Source organism: Pristiophorus japonicus, chromosome 16 (assembly GCF_044704955.1).
Source record: "Pristiophorus japonicus isolate sPriJap1 chromosome 16, sPriJap1.hap1, whole genome shotgun sequence".
NCBI classification, from domain to species: domain Eukaryota; kingdom Metazoa; phylum Chordata; class Chondrichthyes; family Pristiophoridae; genus Pristiophorus; species Pristiophorus japonicus.
In genome coordinates, this window is record NC_091992.1 from 55502447 (window position 1) to 55516861 (window position 14415).

The window sequence follows — 14415 nt, forward strand, 5'->3', positions numbered from 1 at the left end:
ACCAGCACCTTCTACCTTCCCTGTGCCATCTCCGAAAAGCCAAGTACTGCACTGAGTGAAGTCCCATTACTGCACCATCTGAATAGACAGCAACAACAGCCCCTTGCAGACAAACAGAAAATTAATCTTGGAACAAGCACTCTCAGACCAGGATGAGGACGGCTCTCTCAATGTCAGTCAAGGTCACCATTGCGCTCAATTTCTACATCAGTGGATCTTTCCAGTGTGCAATAGGAGACATCTACAACATCTCCCAGTTTGCCATCCATTGCTCCATCCATGAGGTCATAGATGCTCTGTACAGAAGGAGGAGGGACTACATCTCCTTCCCCATCACCAGAGAGAAGCAGCACGAGCGTGCATGTGGCTTCAGCAGGATAGCGGACATCCCCATGGTGCAGGGCACCACTGACTGCACCCACATCACTTTGCGGCACAGCTTAACAATCCTGAGGTATTCTGTAACCACAAAGGCTACCACTCACTGAACGTGTAGTTGGTGTGCAACCACACATGCAGAATCCTCACCGTCAATGCCTGCTATCCTGGCAGCAGCCATGATGCCTTCATCCTGCGCCAGACCGGTGTACCAGCTCTCTTCCAGCCACCACATCAAGCTCGCAGCTGACTGCTCAGGGACAAGGGCTATCCACTCTCCAACTCATGACTCCCCTCCACAACCCCAACACTCCTACCCAGCACTTTTATAATGAGAGCCATGCTGCCACCAGGAACATCATTGAGCAGACCACCGGAGTGCTCAAGTAATAGTTCTGCTGCCTTGACCACTCGGGAGGAGCCCTCCAGTACTCAGCTGAGCAGGTGCCCCTTTTCATCGTCATCTGCTACATGCTGCACAACCTGGCCATCATGAGGGCGCAGGCATTGCCACCAGGCATAGCTCCCCCACCTCAGGAGGAGGAGGAGGAGCAGGAGGACAAGGACCCCACTGGGGTCATTGGCATTTGAGTTAACGTCCCACTTCCTTCCTGGAGCGCTAAAGCCCAATTTAGTCGACGTTCAGAATCATTAGCACCCAGCGCTAAATTTCCAAAATTTTCTTGAACTAACACCCCAAACAGGGCGCTATTGAATTTCTCCCCCCAGCTCTTTCACTGACCTAGTCTACATTTCAGTTGTTTATTTTTATTCGTTCATAGGATATGAATGTCGCTGACAAGGCCAGTATTTATTGCCCATCCCTTATGGGTAATGCTAGTATTTGAATGAGACCTGTGCCTGTTAATTCTCCTTACATTCATATTTACATCAGTTGGTTTATATTTACCAAATGATGCAAGGTTATAAAATGTTATTCGAAGTGCTGGGAATGATGTCCCAATGGGTTAGACACTAGTCTTTGAGCTCTGGGACTCTGGGACCTGGGTTCAAAACCAACTGATGTTTGTAGTCTGCTGGCTGTGAGGATTCTATATGAAATGGGTTTGGGTAGGCCCAATCCAGCTCCGAGTGGGCACCAGCACGGAGCTCCACCAATTCACACTCGGGGAGAGTATAGGATGGTTGGTGTGGGATATGGACACAATGTCACTCAGGTACAGGAGGAGGTGCTCTTCTGAGAGTGGAACTGAGGCATATTGTTGGGGTGGAGTAAGGGTAATGTATTAAATGTAATATACTTGGATTTTCAAAAGGCCTTCAATAAGCTACCATATAGTCGATGCAGGACTAAGGTCGGAGTCAGGGGGCAAGTACGAGGACGGAGAGCAAGCTGGCTACAAAGCAGATAATCGAGAGTAGAGACTAAAGGTATTACTCAGACTGGCGGGAGGTGGGAAGTGGTGTTCTGCAGAGGCCGGTGCTGGAACCACTGTTGTTCATCGTTTACACAAACAATTTGGAGCAGGGAATCAGAAGTACAATTTCAAAATATGTGGATGACACATTGTGGGGTGAAGTTACTACTGAGGAAACAACAACAAAATAGAGTAAGATATTAATAAACATAAGAACATAAGAAACAGGAGCAGGAGTAAGCCATTTGGCCCCTCGAGCCTGCTCCGCCATTGTAATAAGATCATGGACTCAGGTCCACTTCCCTGCCCACTCCCCATAACCCCTTATTAGCTTATCTGTTAAGAAACTGTCTATCTCTGTCTTAAATTTATTCAATGTCCCAGTTTCCACAGCTCTCTGAGGCAGCAAGTTCCACAGATTTACAACCCTCTGAGAGAAGAAATTTCTCCTCATCTCAGTTTTAAATGGGCGGCCCCTTATTCTAAGATTATGCCATCTAGTTCTAGTCTCCCCCATCAGTGGAAATAAACTTGCAGAACGGGCATGTAATTAGCAAATGAACATCAATATAGATAAGTGTGAGGTCGCGCATTTTGGTGAGAGGAATAATAATGGACTGAAATTGCATAGCGCCCGTTTTGGGGGCAGTACCAGCTGCGAGGCGGGGGTTCCTGTGCCCGGCGCAGATTTCCTGCCCCGTGACCTATATTCGGCTTACCGCCCCCGAGAGTAAGTGGAGCACAAAATATGCCACTATGTGGTGAGACACGCAGTGCTGCCCTGTAGACAGAGCGCTCCCCTTCATTAAAGGGGAAGGCCAAGCGTCTGACTCTTCGGGTGGGAAACGGAGGCCCTCCCTGGAGCACCGGGGAGTGGCCTGCCGGTGTGAAACCGGATTGCTGCACTGGTTGGAGTGGGGTGCTACCAGTTACCGTCGCTGCTAAACTCCCACGGAATTTCGCGGGAGTCGGTAGCGGTGCCATGCCCAGGCGAAACGTCGTTAGCCAACACCCCAAATTTCGCCACCTAAAGTCTAAATGGGGTGCAGGTACAACGAGATCTAGGGGTACAGATTCACAAATCATTAAAAGTAGCCACGCAGGCTAATAAGGCCATAAAACATAAACCGAGAACTGGGGTTCATTTTTAGAGGAATGGAACTGAAAAGCAGACAAGTTATGTTAAAATTATATCGAACCTTGGTTAGACCACATACTGTGCACAGTTCTGGTCACCATATTATAGAAAGGACATAGAGGTACTGAAGAAAGTGCTAAAAAGGCTGAAAATGATGATGCCAGAACTGAAGAATTGTACCCATCAGGGAACAATGAACAAGCTGGAGTCGTTTTTCTAGAAAATGAAAAAGCTGAGAGGTGACAGAATAGAGGTCTTTCCTCATTACTGAACACAGTAGATGTGAATGATATCCAACATCTCCATTTTCTGCTCCCTCCGAAACAGTGCAATCTGATATTGTGCCATGCACTTCTCCTTCCCTCCATTCCCTATTCCCTGCAAGGTCACACACTCTAAAGGTTCTCATGTGTTTGATGCCAAATAGGGAAATCAATCAGTATTGACTGTTCCTCTTACTGAATCTAGTTCTAGTACTTTTACTGACAGTATATTGCCCATGTAGGAGCACTGCAACACGTACTTCACCAAGATTAACCCAATCATCTGATAATGGTATCCTTGTTGTCTGTATCTCCAAGGAACACTGCTTGTCTGATGGATGCACTGCTTCTCTCTGTATGTATAGCAGTTGGCTGCAGTGAAATGGAATCGGTTCATCAGATTAATGGCGGCTGGGCTGACCAGTACATCATCTTTCCCCATTGACCTCAACAATCAACCAATGAGAGCTCGAGGATTTGTAGCAGTGACTGGCTTTGTCTGTGTACAAGGCATCATTGCCTGGGCACATGTTGCCATCAGAGCAGCCTAACACCAGCCAGCAACATCTGGAGTGGGCACCTAGAGAATTGGATAAATCATGGGTGAATTGCCAATAAATCAGAGTTAGAAGGTTGAGGCTTCGAGTCCCACTTCAGAGGCTTGAGCCCAAAATCTAGGCTGACGCTCCTAGTGCAGTGCCGTCTTTCAGATAAAATATTAAACCGAGGCCCCGCCTGCTCTCTTAGGTGGATATAAACCATCCCACGGCAATATTCGAAGAAGAGCAGGCGAATTCTCCCAATGCCCTGGTCAACATTTATACCTCAACCAACAACTAAAACAGATGATCTCATTTATTTCATTGTTGTTTGTGGGACCTTGCTGTGCGCATATTGGCTGCTGTGTTTCCTACATCACAACAAGTGACTACACTCCAATAGTACTGTTTATAAAGAGCTTTGGGATGTCCTGACGTTGTGAAAGATGCCATAAAAATGCAAGTCTCTCTTTTCTTTTAATTGCTCGTAAAACCAAGTTATTTAACATCTCTACTAAAGGTAGAATCGTATCAAATGATTCCTAAAAAAGATACCACAGCACCGTAACTTCAAAAACTGAGATAATTTCCCAGCCTGCATCCCTGTGATCGGCAGATTTCAGATTGTCCCTGCTCTCACTGACTGGTACCGGCACTGGTGCATCACCTGACCAATGGGTGTACAGTTTGGTGCTGGGATAAGCTGGAGAGAAGTACAAGTGTAGCTGTAGTGAAAGCCCGCTTGAACTTAAATCACAATAATCAGGGGCTGCAGGCCATCGCTTCCTCTTTACCATTACCTGCTTACCAGCTCCTCTCATCCCACTGTAAGAAGTGACTCCTTCGAACGACAAGGTCGACTATTGCCCCTCAAACCTGCTGTTGAAGGGCATGATGGTCTTGACTACAATCGGACTTTCCCACTGCCTGCCAAAGTGCCATCGCAATTTAGAGCTGAGTGTTGACAATAGTGGAGGTACTGAAATGAAAGCGAGTGAGTCTCACTCCAAATGAGGCAGAGCTGACTCGCCTGGTGGGAGCAGATTGATGCTGGCAGAGGCTTGGAAGCAAGCTGTGTTTGTCTCTCAGCTTGGCCACCACTCATGTGATGGGAAAGGTATGAAGGAAAGGGCAGGGTTGAGCAATTGTTTGACATGTGTATCCTGCTGTGGTCATTTTCACTAGGATCTGTACAGAGATGTACATGATATCTGTACATGATAGAGGAAAGGAAAGAGAAAGACTTAGAATCACAGAACAGCTCAGAAGGAAGCCATTCGGCCCATCGAGTCTGCACCGGCTCCTTCGAAAAGCAACTCAGTTAGTCCCACTCCCCCACTCTTGCCCCATATCCCTGCATTTTTTTTCTCCTTCAAATTTTCATCCAATTCCCTTTTGAAGGCTACTATTGAATCTTTATCCAGCTCCTTAAGTCAAGGGAGTCAAGGGTTATGGGGAGCAGGCAGGGAAGTGGAGTTGAGGCCAAGATCAGATCAGCCATGATCTTATTGAATGGCAGAGCAGGCTCAAGGGGCCAAATAGCCGACTCCTGCTCCTATTTTTTATGTTCTTAAAGCCTACCTCTTTGATCAACCCTTTGGTCATGTGCCCTAATTTCTCCTTGTGTGGCCCCGTGTAACATTTTTGTCTTATAACACTTCTGTGACGTGCCTTTGGACGTTTTACTATGTTAAAGGTGCTATATAAATACAAGTTGTTGTTGTTATTTTATTAACATATTTAAAATGCCTATCCGCCTCCTGGGAGCGGGTTCTCTGCCTTCCCCTGTCCCGCCTCCGTTAAAGCCGGAAGTCCGTGGGTTGGAGCCGGCTTCCTGATACGCTTCGATTTCTTTTGCCCATTTAACCCCTCACCCGCACCCACTGCCACCCACTCACACATGTTAAAATTCCTCCCAGACCTCTACTTATACAGCCCAGAATCCCAAATGCTTTATTAATTGCTTTGTTAACCTGCCCTGCCTCCTTCAAAGATATGTGCACAAACACCCCCAAGTCGCTCTCTTCTTGCAACCCCCTTTAAAATTGCAGCATTTAGCATGGATTGCCTCTCCTCATTCTTCGTACCAAAATGTATCACCTCACACTTTTCTGGGTTAGATTTCATGAGCCACATGTCCGCTCATTCCACCAGCCTGTCTGTCTTCTTAAGGTCTATTTCTATCTTCCTCAGTGTTTACTACACTTCCAAGTTTCGTGTCATCTGCAAATTGCAAAATTGTGCCCCGTAACCCCAATTCCAACTCATTAATGTGTACCAAAAGCAGCAGTGGTCCTGATACTGAACCCAGAGGAACACCTCTGTATACCACCCTCCAGTTCACCGCAACTCTCTGTTTCAATCCCTTAGCCAATTGTGGCTGCTACTGTCGGTTTCATCCTTCAATTTTGCTAACAGGCCTAATATGTGGTACTTTGTCAAACGCCTTTTGAAAGTTCACTTACACAACACCAACTGTCCGCTTTAGCCCTCCCACTTTTGAACAAGAATGTAACATTTGCAATCCTCCAGTCCGTTGGCACTATCCCCGTATCGAAGGAGGATTTTGAGATTGTGGCCAGCACCTCCACAATTTCTACGCTTACTTCCCCCAATAACCTCACGCCTTTCATGACCTCAGGATGTCCCAAAGCACTTTGCAACCAACTAAGTGCTTTTCAAGAATAGTCACTGTTGTAATGCAGGAAACGTGGTTGCCAATCAGCGCACAGAAAAGTCCCAGCCATGTGGTTGATCAGATAATCCGTATTAGTGATGTTTATTGAGGGATAAATATTGACCAGGACACCTGGGATATCTCACTTGCTCTTCTTCAAAACAGTGCCAAGTGGTGTTTTACGTCCATCTGAGCGGGCAGACGAGGCCTCGGTTTAACTTCTCATCTGAAAGACGGCACCTCCGACAGTGCAGCGCTCCCTCAGCACTGCACTGGAGTGTCAGCCTGAATTTTGTGTTCTAGTCTCTGTAGTGGAAACTGAACCCACAACCCTCTGGCTCAGAGGTCAGAGTGTGCTACCAACTGGGCCATGGTGGTCAGAGATCGACACACAAATGTTCTAGGAAGAACATAAGAAATAAGAGCAGGAGTAGGCCATTCGAGCCTGCTCCGCCATTCAATAAGATCATGGCCTCAACTCCACTTCACTGCCCTTTCCCCATATCCCTTTATTCCCTTATCATTCAAAAATCTGTCTATCTCCACCTTAAATATATTCAGTGACCCAGCCTCCATAGCTCTCTGGGGTAGAGAATTCCAAAGATTCACGACCCTCTGAGAGAAGAAATTCCTCCTCATTTCCATCTTAAATGGGCGACCCCTTATTTTGAAACTATGCCCCCTAGTTCTAGATCCCCCCACGAGGGAAACATCCTCTCTGCATCTACCCTGTCAAGCCCCCTCAGAATCTTATACATTTCAATAAGAAGAAGTACAGTGGGTTAGAGTTCCAATTAAGATTTCATTCACGTCAAGCTCCTCTTACCTTGTGTCTAATATTTGTTGCCGAATTGTTTTGATGTATTCAAAGCTGTCAAAGCAGCAGATGTCATACACCAGTACGTAGGCATGAGCACTCCTCAGTCCTCGACAGCATGTGTCCGCCCATTCCTGGAATTGACATGCAAACCAGGATTAATCCATCAGCTCCTCAATTATTGGTTTAGAATAAACAGTCTTAAAAATTAAAACAAACACTTCCTGATGTTAGTGCCCAATAGAATGATTAGCATTACAGGCCAAATAAAGAGGGAATGTCCCATAAAACATGCTTAAAGGGATGTGCCACATCTGATTCCTCCTCCCGTCACTTGCTGTAATTATGGAATGTAGAGGAGATGTCTGACTGATCAAATATTTCAGAAAGGTCTCACTACGCCCCCTACAGAATCCAGCACTGCGGTTCAGTTGGTGTCACACACGACACAATTAGGAACCCTAACTCAGGAAAACCCCCACACACAGTGTCGCAAAAGATGAAGGGCCTGAAATTGTCGTCTGTCCCAATCGGGGCGGATAATTCGAATAAAGCGAATATTCTCCGCCCGAATCCACGGGGTGGAGAATAGAGGGAAATTGCCCTCTATTGCTTCTCTATTTCATAGCGGCGGTGTTTGGGGACGGAAGTGCTTTTGGAGCGGAGGCCGAAGGTGGGCGGTGTCATGGGCACCGTGCTGAGCATGTTAGCGCGGCACTTATGACGTCAGCACGACACTTATGGTGACACGGACGTGCCACGTTGTGCTGATGCGTCACAATGTCCTTCACCTTCACTTAAAGGGGAGAGCCGCTGCGAGCTCTGCAGCCACTTTAGTGGCGCCCACTGGACCATCAGGGAGGGTTTCGGCTGGGTCAGCAGTGCGGTACCCAAGAGGAGGTGCTGGGCTGCCTGTTGGTGGCCTGGCCGAACCCGTGGCCGCCATTGTTGGATCGACTTCAGAGTCGGCCAACAATTAAAATAAAATGGCAGTCGCAGCAGTGCGCTCTCCCCTTTAAGAGCGGACGTACCACCCAGTCACTGCCAGCTTCCTGCCTGGAACATCTGTCGGGGACACCGAGCGGCTCCACTCCCATGGGGCAATTTCCCTTATGAGGCAGAAAGGGATTGGCACTGGGTGGCTGCCCCCGCCCCAAAGGAAGTTTCTGAGGAGTTGGCTCATCTGCTTGCCCCCGGTCAGAAAGGCCTTACCACCCCATTACCGCCTCTTAAAGAGGGTGGCAATTTCGGCCCCAAAACTTACCTGTATGCAAAGTGTGCATTTTCCACAACTGTTGTTTAGTAAGTATTTATACAGACAATGTGACAGCGCTGTAGAGTATACTTTATAAATACAATGTGACAGTGGTTTACAGTATACATTATATACACAATACAATGGTAGTGTACATGTGTATCCACGGTGCTAAATTCACCCTGTTTATACTGCAGGTTAGATGCAGAGAGCAGCAACGTCAGAAAATGGAGCATGCACAAAATATGCGAGTGTGCACCCAGTACAGATCACTGATTCTAGCCACTGTCCTCTCCCTATATTGGAGGAAGAGACTTATAATGTTGCCAAAAAGAGCAGTAAGCCTGAGGATTGGGAGGATTATAAAATTCAGCAAAGGAGGAACAAGAAATTGATAAAGAAAGGGAAAACAGAATGAGAGTAAACTAATGAGAGACATAAAAACAGACTGTAATAACTTCTATAGATATGTAAAAAGAAAAAGATTATCAAAAGTAAATATGGGTCCCTTACAGGCTGAGACAGGAGGAATTATAATGGGGAATAAAGAAATGGCAGGGAAATTAAACAAATATTTTGTGTCTGTCTTCACAGAAGAAGATACAAAAAACTTCCCAGAAATAGCGTCGAACCAATGGTCCAGCGAGAATAAGGAATAAAATAAATTATTAGTAAAAAAAAATAGTGCTAGAGCAATTAATGGGACTGAAAGCCGATAAATCCCCTGGACCGGATGGCCTCCATCCTAGGGTTGTGAAAGAGATGGTTATAGAGATAGCGGATGCATTGGTTGTCATCTTCCAAAATTCCATAGATTCTAGAATTGTTCCCAGATTGGAAGGTAGCTAATGTAACCCCGCTATTTAAGAAAGGAGGGAGAGAGAAAACGGGGATCTGCAGACCAGTTAGTCTGACATCAGTAGTTGGGAAAATGCTAGAATCTATTATTAAGAACGTGGTGACAAGGCACTTAGAAAATAATACTAGGATTGGGCAGAGTCAACACAGATTTATGAAAGGGAAATCCTGTTTGACAAATCTGTTAGAGTTTTTTTAAGTTGTAACCAGCAGAATAGATAAGGGGGAACCAGTGGATGTGGTGTATTTGGATTTTCAGAAGACATTCGATAAGTTGCCACACAAGAGATTATTAAACAAAATTAGGGTTCAAGGGATTGGGGATAATATACTAGCGTAGATTGAGGATTGGTTAATGGACAGAAAACAGAGAGTAGGAATAAACAGGCCATTTTTGGGGTTGGCAGGCTGTAACTAGTGGGGTGCTGCAAGGATCGGTGCTTGGGCCCCAGCTATTCACAATCTATATCAATGATTTGGATGAGGGGACCAAATGTAATAGATCCAAGTTCGCTGATGGTACAAAGCTGGGTGGGAATGTAAGTTGTGAGGAGGATGCAAAGAGGCTTCAAGGGAATATAGGCAGGTTAAGTGAGTGGGCAAGAACATGGCAATGGACTACAATGTGGAGAAATGTGAAGTTATCCACTTTAGTAGAAAAAACAGAAAAGCAGAGTATTTTTAAATGGTGAAAGATTGGGAAATGTTGGTGTTCAGAGGGACCTCGTTGTCCTTGTACACAAATCACTGAAAGTTAACATGCAGTTACAGCAAGCAATTAAGAAAGCAAATGGTATGCTGGCCTTTATTACAAGAGGATTTGAGTATAAGAGTAAAGGGGGCCAAAATTCAGCCTCCCGACAAGGCCTATTATCACCGGAAAGCGGTGGCCACATGGCAGAGTCGAATGGCCGTCACTCGCGAAATTCTTCGAGATGCTTTTTCTGGCAGTCCCCACTCCCGCCCTACTGCTACCGGCCACTCCTAAGTGCGTCGCCGATCTTCTGCACCTCAAGCTAAATTCACGGGAAGAAATCTTCGGCCCATCATGCGGTGCCCCCGACAGTGTTTTCAGGCGGTGCACTGTGTTTGCTCTGTGTGCGACATGGCTGTGCGTCGGCCATTCAAGGGGAGGGCACACTGCCGCGGCTGCCATTTTATTTTTGTCGGCCGACTGCCAGGTCAGCCTGACAATTATGCCCTCGGGTTCGGCCGGGCCGCCCACAGGCAGCCTGGCACCCCCTCTTGGGTGCCAGGACGCTGGCCCGGCCGAAACCCTCCCTGGTGGCCCAGTGGACCTAACTAAAATAATCACAGAGTTTGCAGTGGCCCTCCCCTTTAAGTGAAGGGGCGAGATGTTGGTGACGCACAAGCTATGCTGATGACTGACAGTGGCGGAGTCTCCGTCCCGCCTCCACTTCCGTCCCTCCTGTGATCGATCTTCCGCTCTCCGCCCCACTTCCGCCCCCATTATGACCGACTTCCGGTTCGCTCGGGAAAAAATGAAAAAGAGCAGAATTTCGCGCAAGAGGCCACCTCGTCCACTGTGCCGGTGAAAACACGGGGAAAACGATAGGTGCGACCCATTTCAGGCGGTGGCAGATTTCAGCCCCAAGATGTCTTACTGCAATTATATAGGGCCCTGGTGAGATCGCACCTGGAGTATTGTGTACAGTTTTGGTCTCCTTACCTAAGGAAGGATATACTTGCCATAGAGGGAGCACAACGAAGGTTCACCAGACTGATTCCTGGGTTGGGGGGATTGTCCTATGAGGAGAGATTGAGTAGACTTGGCCTCAATTCTCTAGCGTTTAGAAGAATGAGAGGTGGTTTCATTAAAACATAAAATTCTTACAGGGCTTGATACGGTAGATGCAGGGAGGATGTTTCCCCTGGCTGGGGAGTCTAGAACCAGGGAACAAGATCTCAGAATATGGGGTCGGCCATTTAGGACTGAGATGAGAAGAAATTTCTTCACTCAGAGGGTGGTGAATCTTTGGAATTCTCTACCCCAGAGAGCTGTGGAGGCTCAGTTGTTGAGTATATTAAAGTCAGAGATCAATAGATTTTTGGATATTATGGGAATCAAGGGATATGGGGATAGTGCAGGAAAATGGAGTTGGGTAGAAGATCAGCCATGATCTTATTGAATGGCAGAGCAGGTTCGAGGGGCCAAATGGTAGGCAAAAGCTCACATCTCTTTCCCTTTCTTTCCTAATTACATAAAATAAAGCACAGGACATACAGCCCAACTAGTCCATGCCAACATTATTCTCCACACCAGCCTCCTTACACCTCTCTTCGTCCAACCCTATCAACATAACCTTCTATTCCTTTCTCCCTCATATGCTTATCCAGCATCCCCTTAAATGCATCTGTTATTCACATCATTTGATAGCAAGTTCCATATTCTTACCACTCTCTGGGTAAAGAAGTTGCTCCTAAATTCCCTATTGGTTTTATTGGTGACTATCTTATATTTATGGCCCCTAGTTTGTTTGCCCTGACGAGTGGGAATATCTTCTCTACGTCTACCTTATCAATATAACACAATTATGTTTGGGAGAAAGACTTATGAACAACTAGTAGCCCCTGTTTTGTTGCAGGATTGAAGATTGATGAGCTTTGCAATGAAACCAGCATTGCAGACATGAAATCCCCTCCAAGCCACACACCTTCAAGACTTGGAAATATATCGCTGTTCCTTTATCGCCGCTGGATCAAAATCCTGGAACTCCCCACCTAACAGCACTGTGGGAGCACCTTCACCACACGGACTGCAGCGGTTCAAGAAGAAGCCCCACCACCACCTTCTCAAGGGCAATTAGGGATGGGCAATAAATGGCGGCCTTGCCAGCGACACCCACATCCCAAGAATGAATTTATAAAATGATGATTCATACAAAAAACTTTGCAACCATTTACAGTTAGCTTGATGTGTGTGGTGTGTGGTACAGTACTGTGTGTAGTGTAGTACATCAGTAGCATGCAGTATTTAAGCAGTGTATTGGAACTCAGTGCTATAATCAAATGAATTAACAGGTCTTTTACAAAGTTCTTCTTAAATTCTGAAAGCTTGGGGAATGGCCAAGTGTTACAGTGTAGTACACCAACAAGAGTAAGAAGGCTAGGAACTATGATATAGTCGTGGTTAACAGGCAGAAAACTTGGGCTTTGAAAGCGCCTGCATTGTAGGATGAATGAAAGGCCGATGGTGGTGAGGCTTGAGATCCTGAGAAAGAATGGGTTAATGTTGGAAATGTTACAATGAGTCTTGAATTCAACACATTGAGGATATAGGATGGAGGGAGGGTGTGTTGGGTGGTGGAACTAAAACTGAGAAGGAATTAAACAGGACAGTTTCATAAGATCATAGAATCATAGAAAAATTACGACACAGAAGGAGGTCATTTGGCCCATCATGTCCGAGCCGGTTGAAAAAGAGCTACCCAGCCTAATCCCACCTTTCAGTCCGCAGCCCTGTAGATTATGTTTAGAGGACCACTGTCCATAGAATTATTGGTAAAATAAGTAAACAACAAATTACAGATGAGGGAGGCTGGTCAGCCCATGTAACCCATCCTTCCATGGAAACACAGCCTCCTACCACAGCATTTAACTGCCTCTTGAATGACTCTTGTTTTTGCCTCCAGTAACCTACCCAAAAGGCCATTCGAAGTATTAATTACTGTGAGTTAATGTGGAGAAGTATTTCCTGACATCAGAACTTGCCTTTTACCTGTCTGTACCTACTGCATCCCCTTGTCTTGCAGTTGTGGTTTAACTTGGAATTAACTTTACTACATATTTATACATAATAATGTCCCCTCATCCACTTCCTTTCAAGGCTGACAAGTCTAAATCTTCCTGTCCTTTCCTTACCTACCTCTGGGCTGCTTCCAGCACTTGAAAGTCTTCCTTGTACCTTTAATGACCAGAATCGAATGGAGTATTCAAGGCACAGCCTGACTAGAGCACGAAACAGCTTCAGAATGATAGATTTAGACTAAAACCCTACTGATTTGGCAATATAACTCAGCATTACCTTTCCTTAATTGCTGTTCTACAATGATGGAACATGGTTAGTGCAACGTCTACAATCATTCCCAGATCCCATTTAGCCTTTCCCCTAGCTAGTTCAATGCCATTCATTAAATGCTTTCCTCATTTTCCCTTCAAATGTGCAAAACCATATACTTATCTACGTCGAATATCAATTGGCATAGTTCTGCTCAGTTGTGCATTTAATCGCGGTCCTTCTCTAATTCCTACTCTACTGCAGCCCTCCCGATTTAGGACCATCTGTGAATCTGACCAACTTACATCAGAATCCAATCATTTTTGTAGATCAGAAACAGTAGGGCCGTGTCACCTACCTCTGGAACTTTCCACTTAGTACATCTCCCAAGCCTGGCCTAACTTCCCCAATTACTTATTGCTGCTACTTCGCTTTCAGCCAATTCTTTATCGAGCTCCAAGTTTTACCTAGGATAGTCACTGCCTTAAACTTGCGTAGCAGTCTTTCCTATGGAACTTTATCGAATGCTTTCTGGAAGTCTTGGTACACTATGTCACATGGCTTTGAGCAGCCAAAGTATTTATCCAATTCCTTTATGAAAGTTACTATTGAATCTGCTTCCAGTACCCTTTCAGGCAGCGCGTTCCAGATCACAACTCGCTGTGTAACAAAAAATGTTTCCTCATGTCGCCTCTAGTTCTTTTGTCAGTCACTTTAAATCTGTGTCCTCTGGTTACTGACCCGACTGCCACTGTCCCACCGCATCAAAGCCAGTCACGATTTTGAACAGTTCCATGAAATCTCCTCTTATACTTCTTTGTTCAAAGGAGAACAACCCAGCTTCTCCAGTCTCTCCACGTAACTGAATTCCCACATCCCTGGAACCATTCTAGTAAATCTCTGTTCATCCTCTGCAGCCTTGACATCCTTCCTAATGTGTGATGCCCAGAATTGAACACAATATTCTAGCTCAGGCCAAACCAGTGTTTGATAAAGGTTTAGCATAACTTCCTTGCTTTTGTATTCTATTCCTCTACTAATAAAGCCCAGGATCCCATGTGCTTTGTTACCAGACTTCTCAACTTATCCTGTC

The 14415-nt window shown here is 45.9% G+C and overlaps 1 protein-coding gene across 1 annotated transcript in view; it reads right to left on the reverse strand.

Annotated features, from left to right (window-relative positions):
- The window catches only part of LOC139227050 (ras-like protein family member 10B), a 196809-nt gene that overhangs the window by 90389 nt on the left and 92005 nt on the right, over positions 1-14415 (reverse strand). The window contains exon 2 of the mRNA XM_070858131.1: positions 7201-7325. Within this exon, the coding sequence (XP_070714232.1) occupies positions 7201-7325 (125 nt within the window). The remainder of the gene's footprint in view (positions 1-7200; positions 7326-14415) is intronic.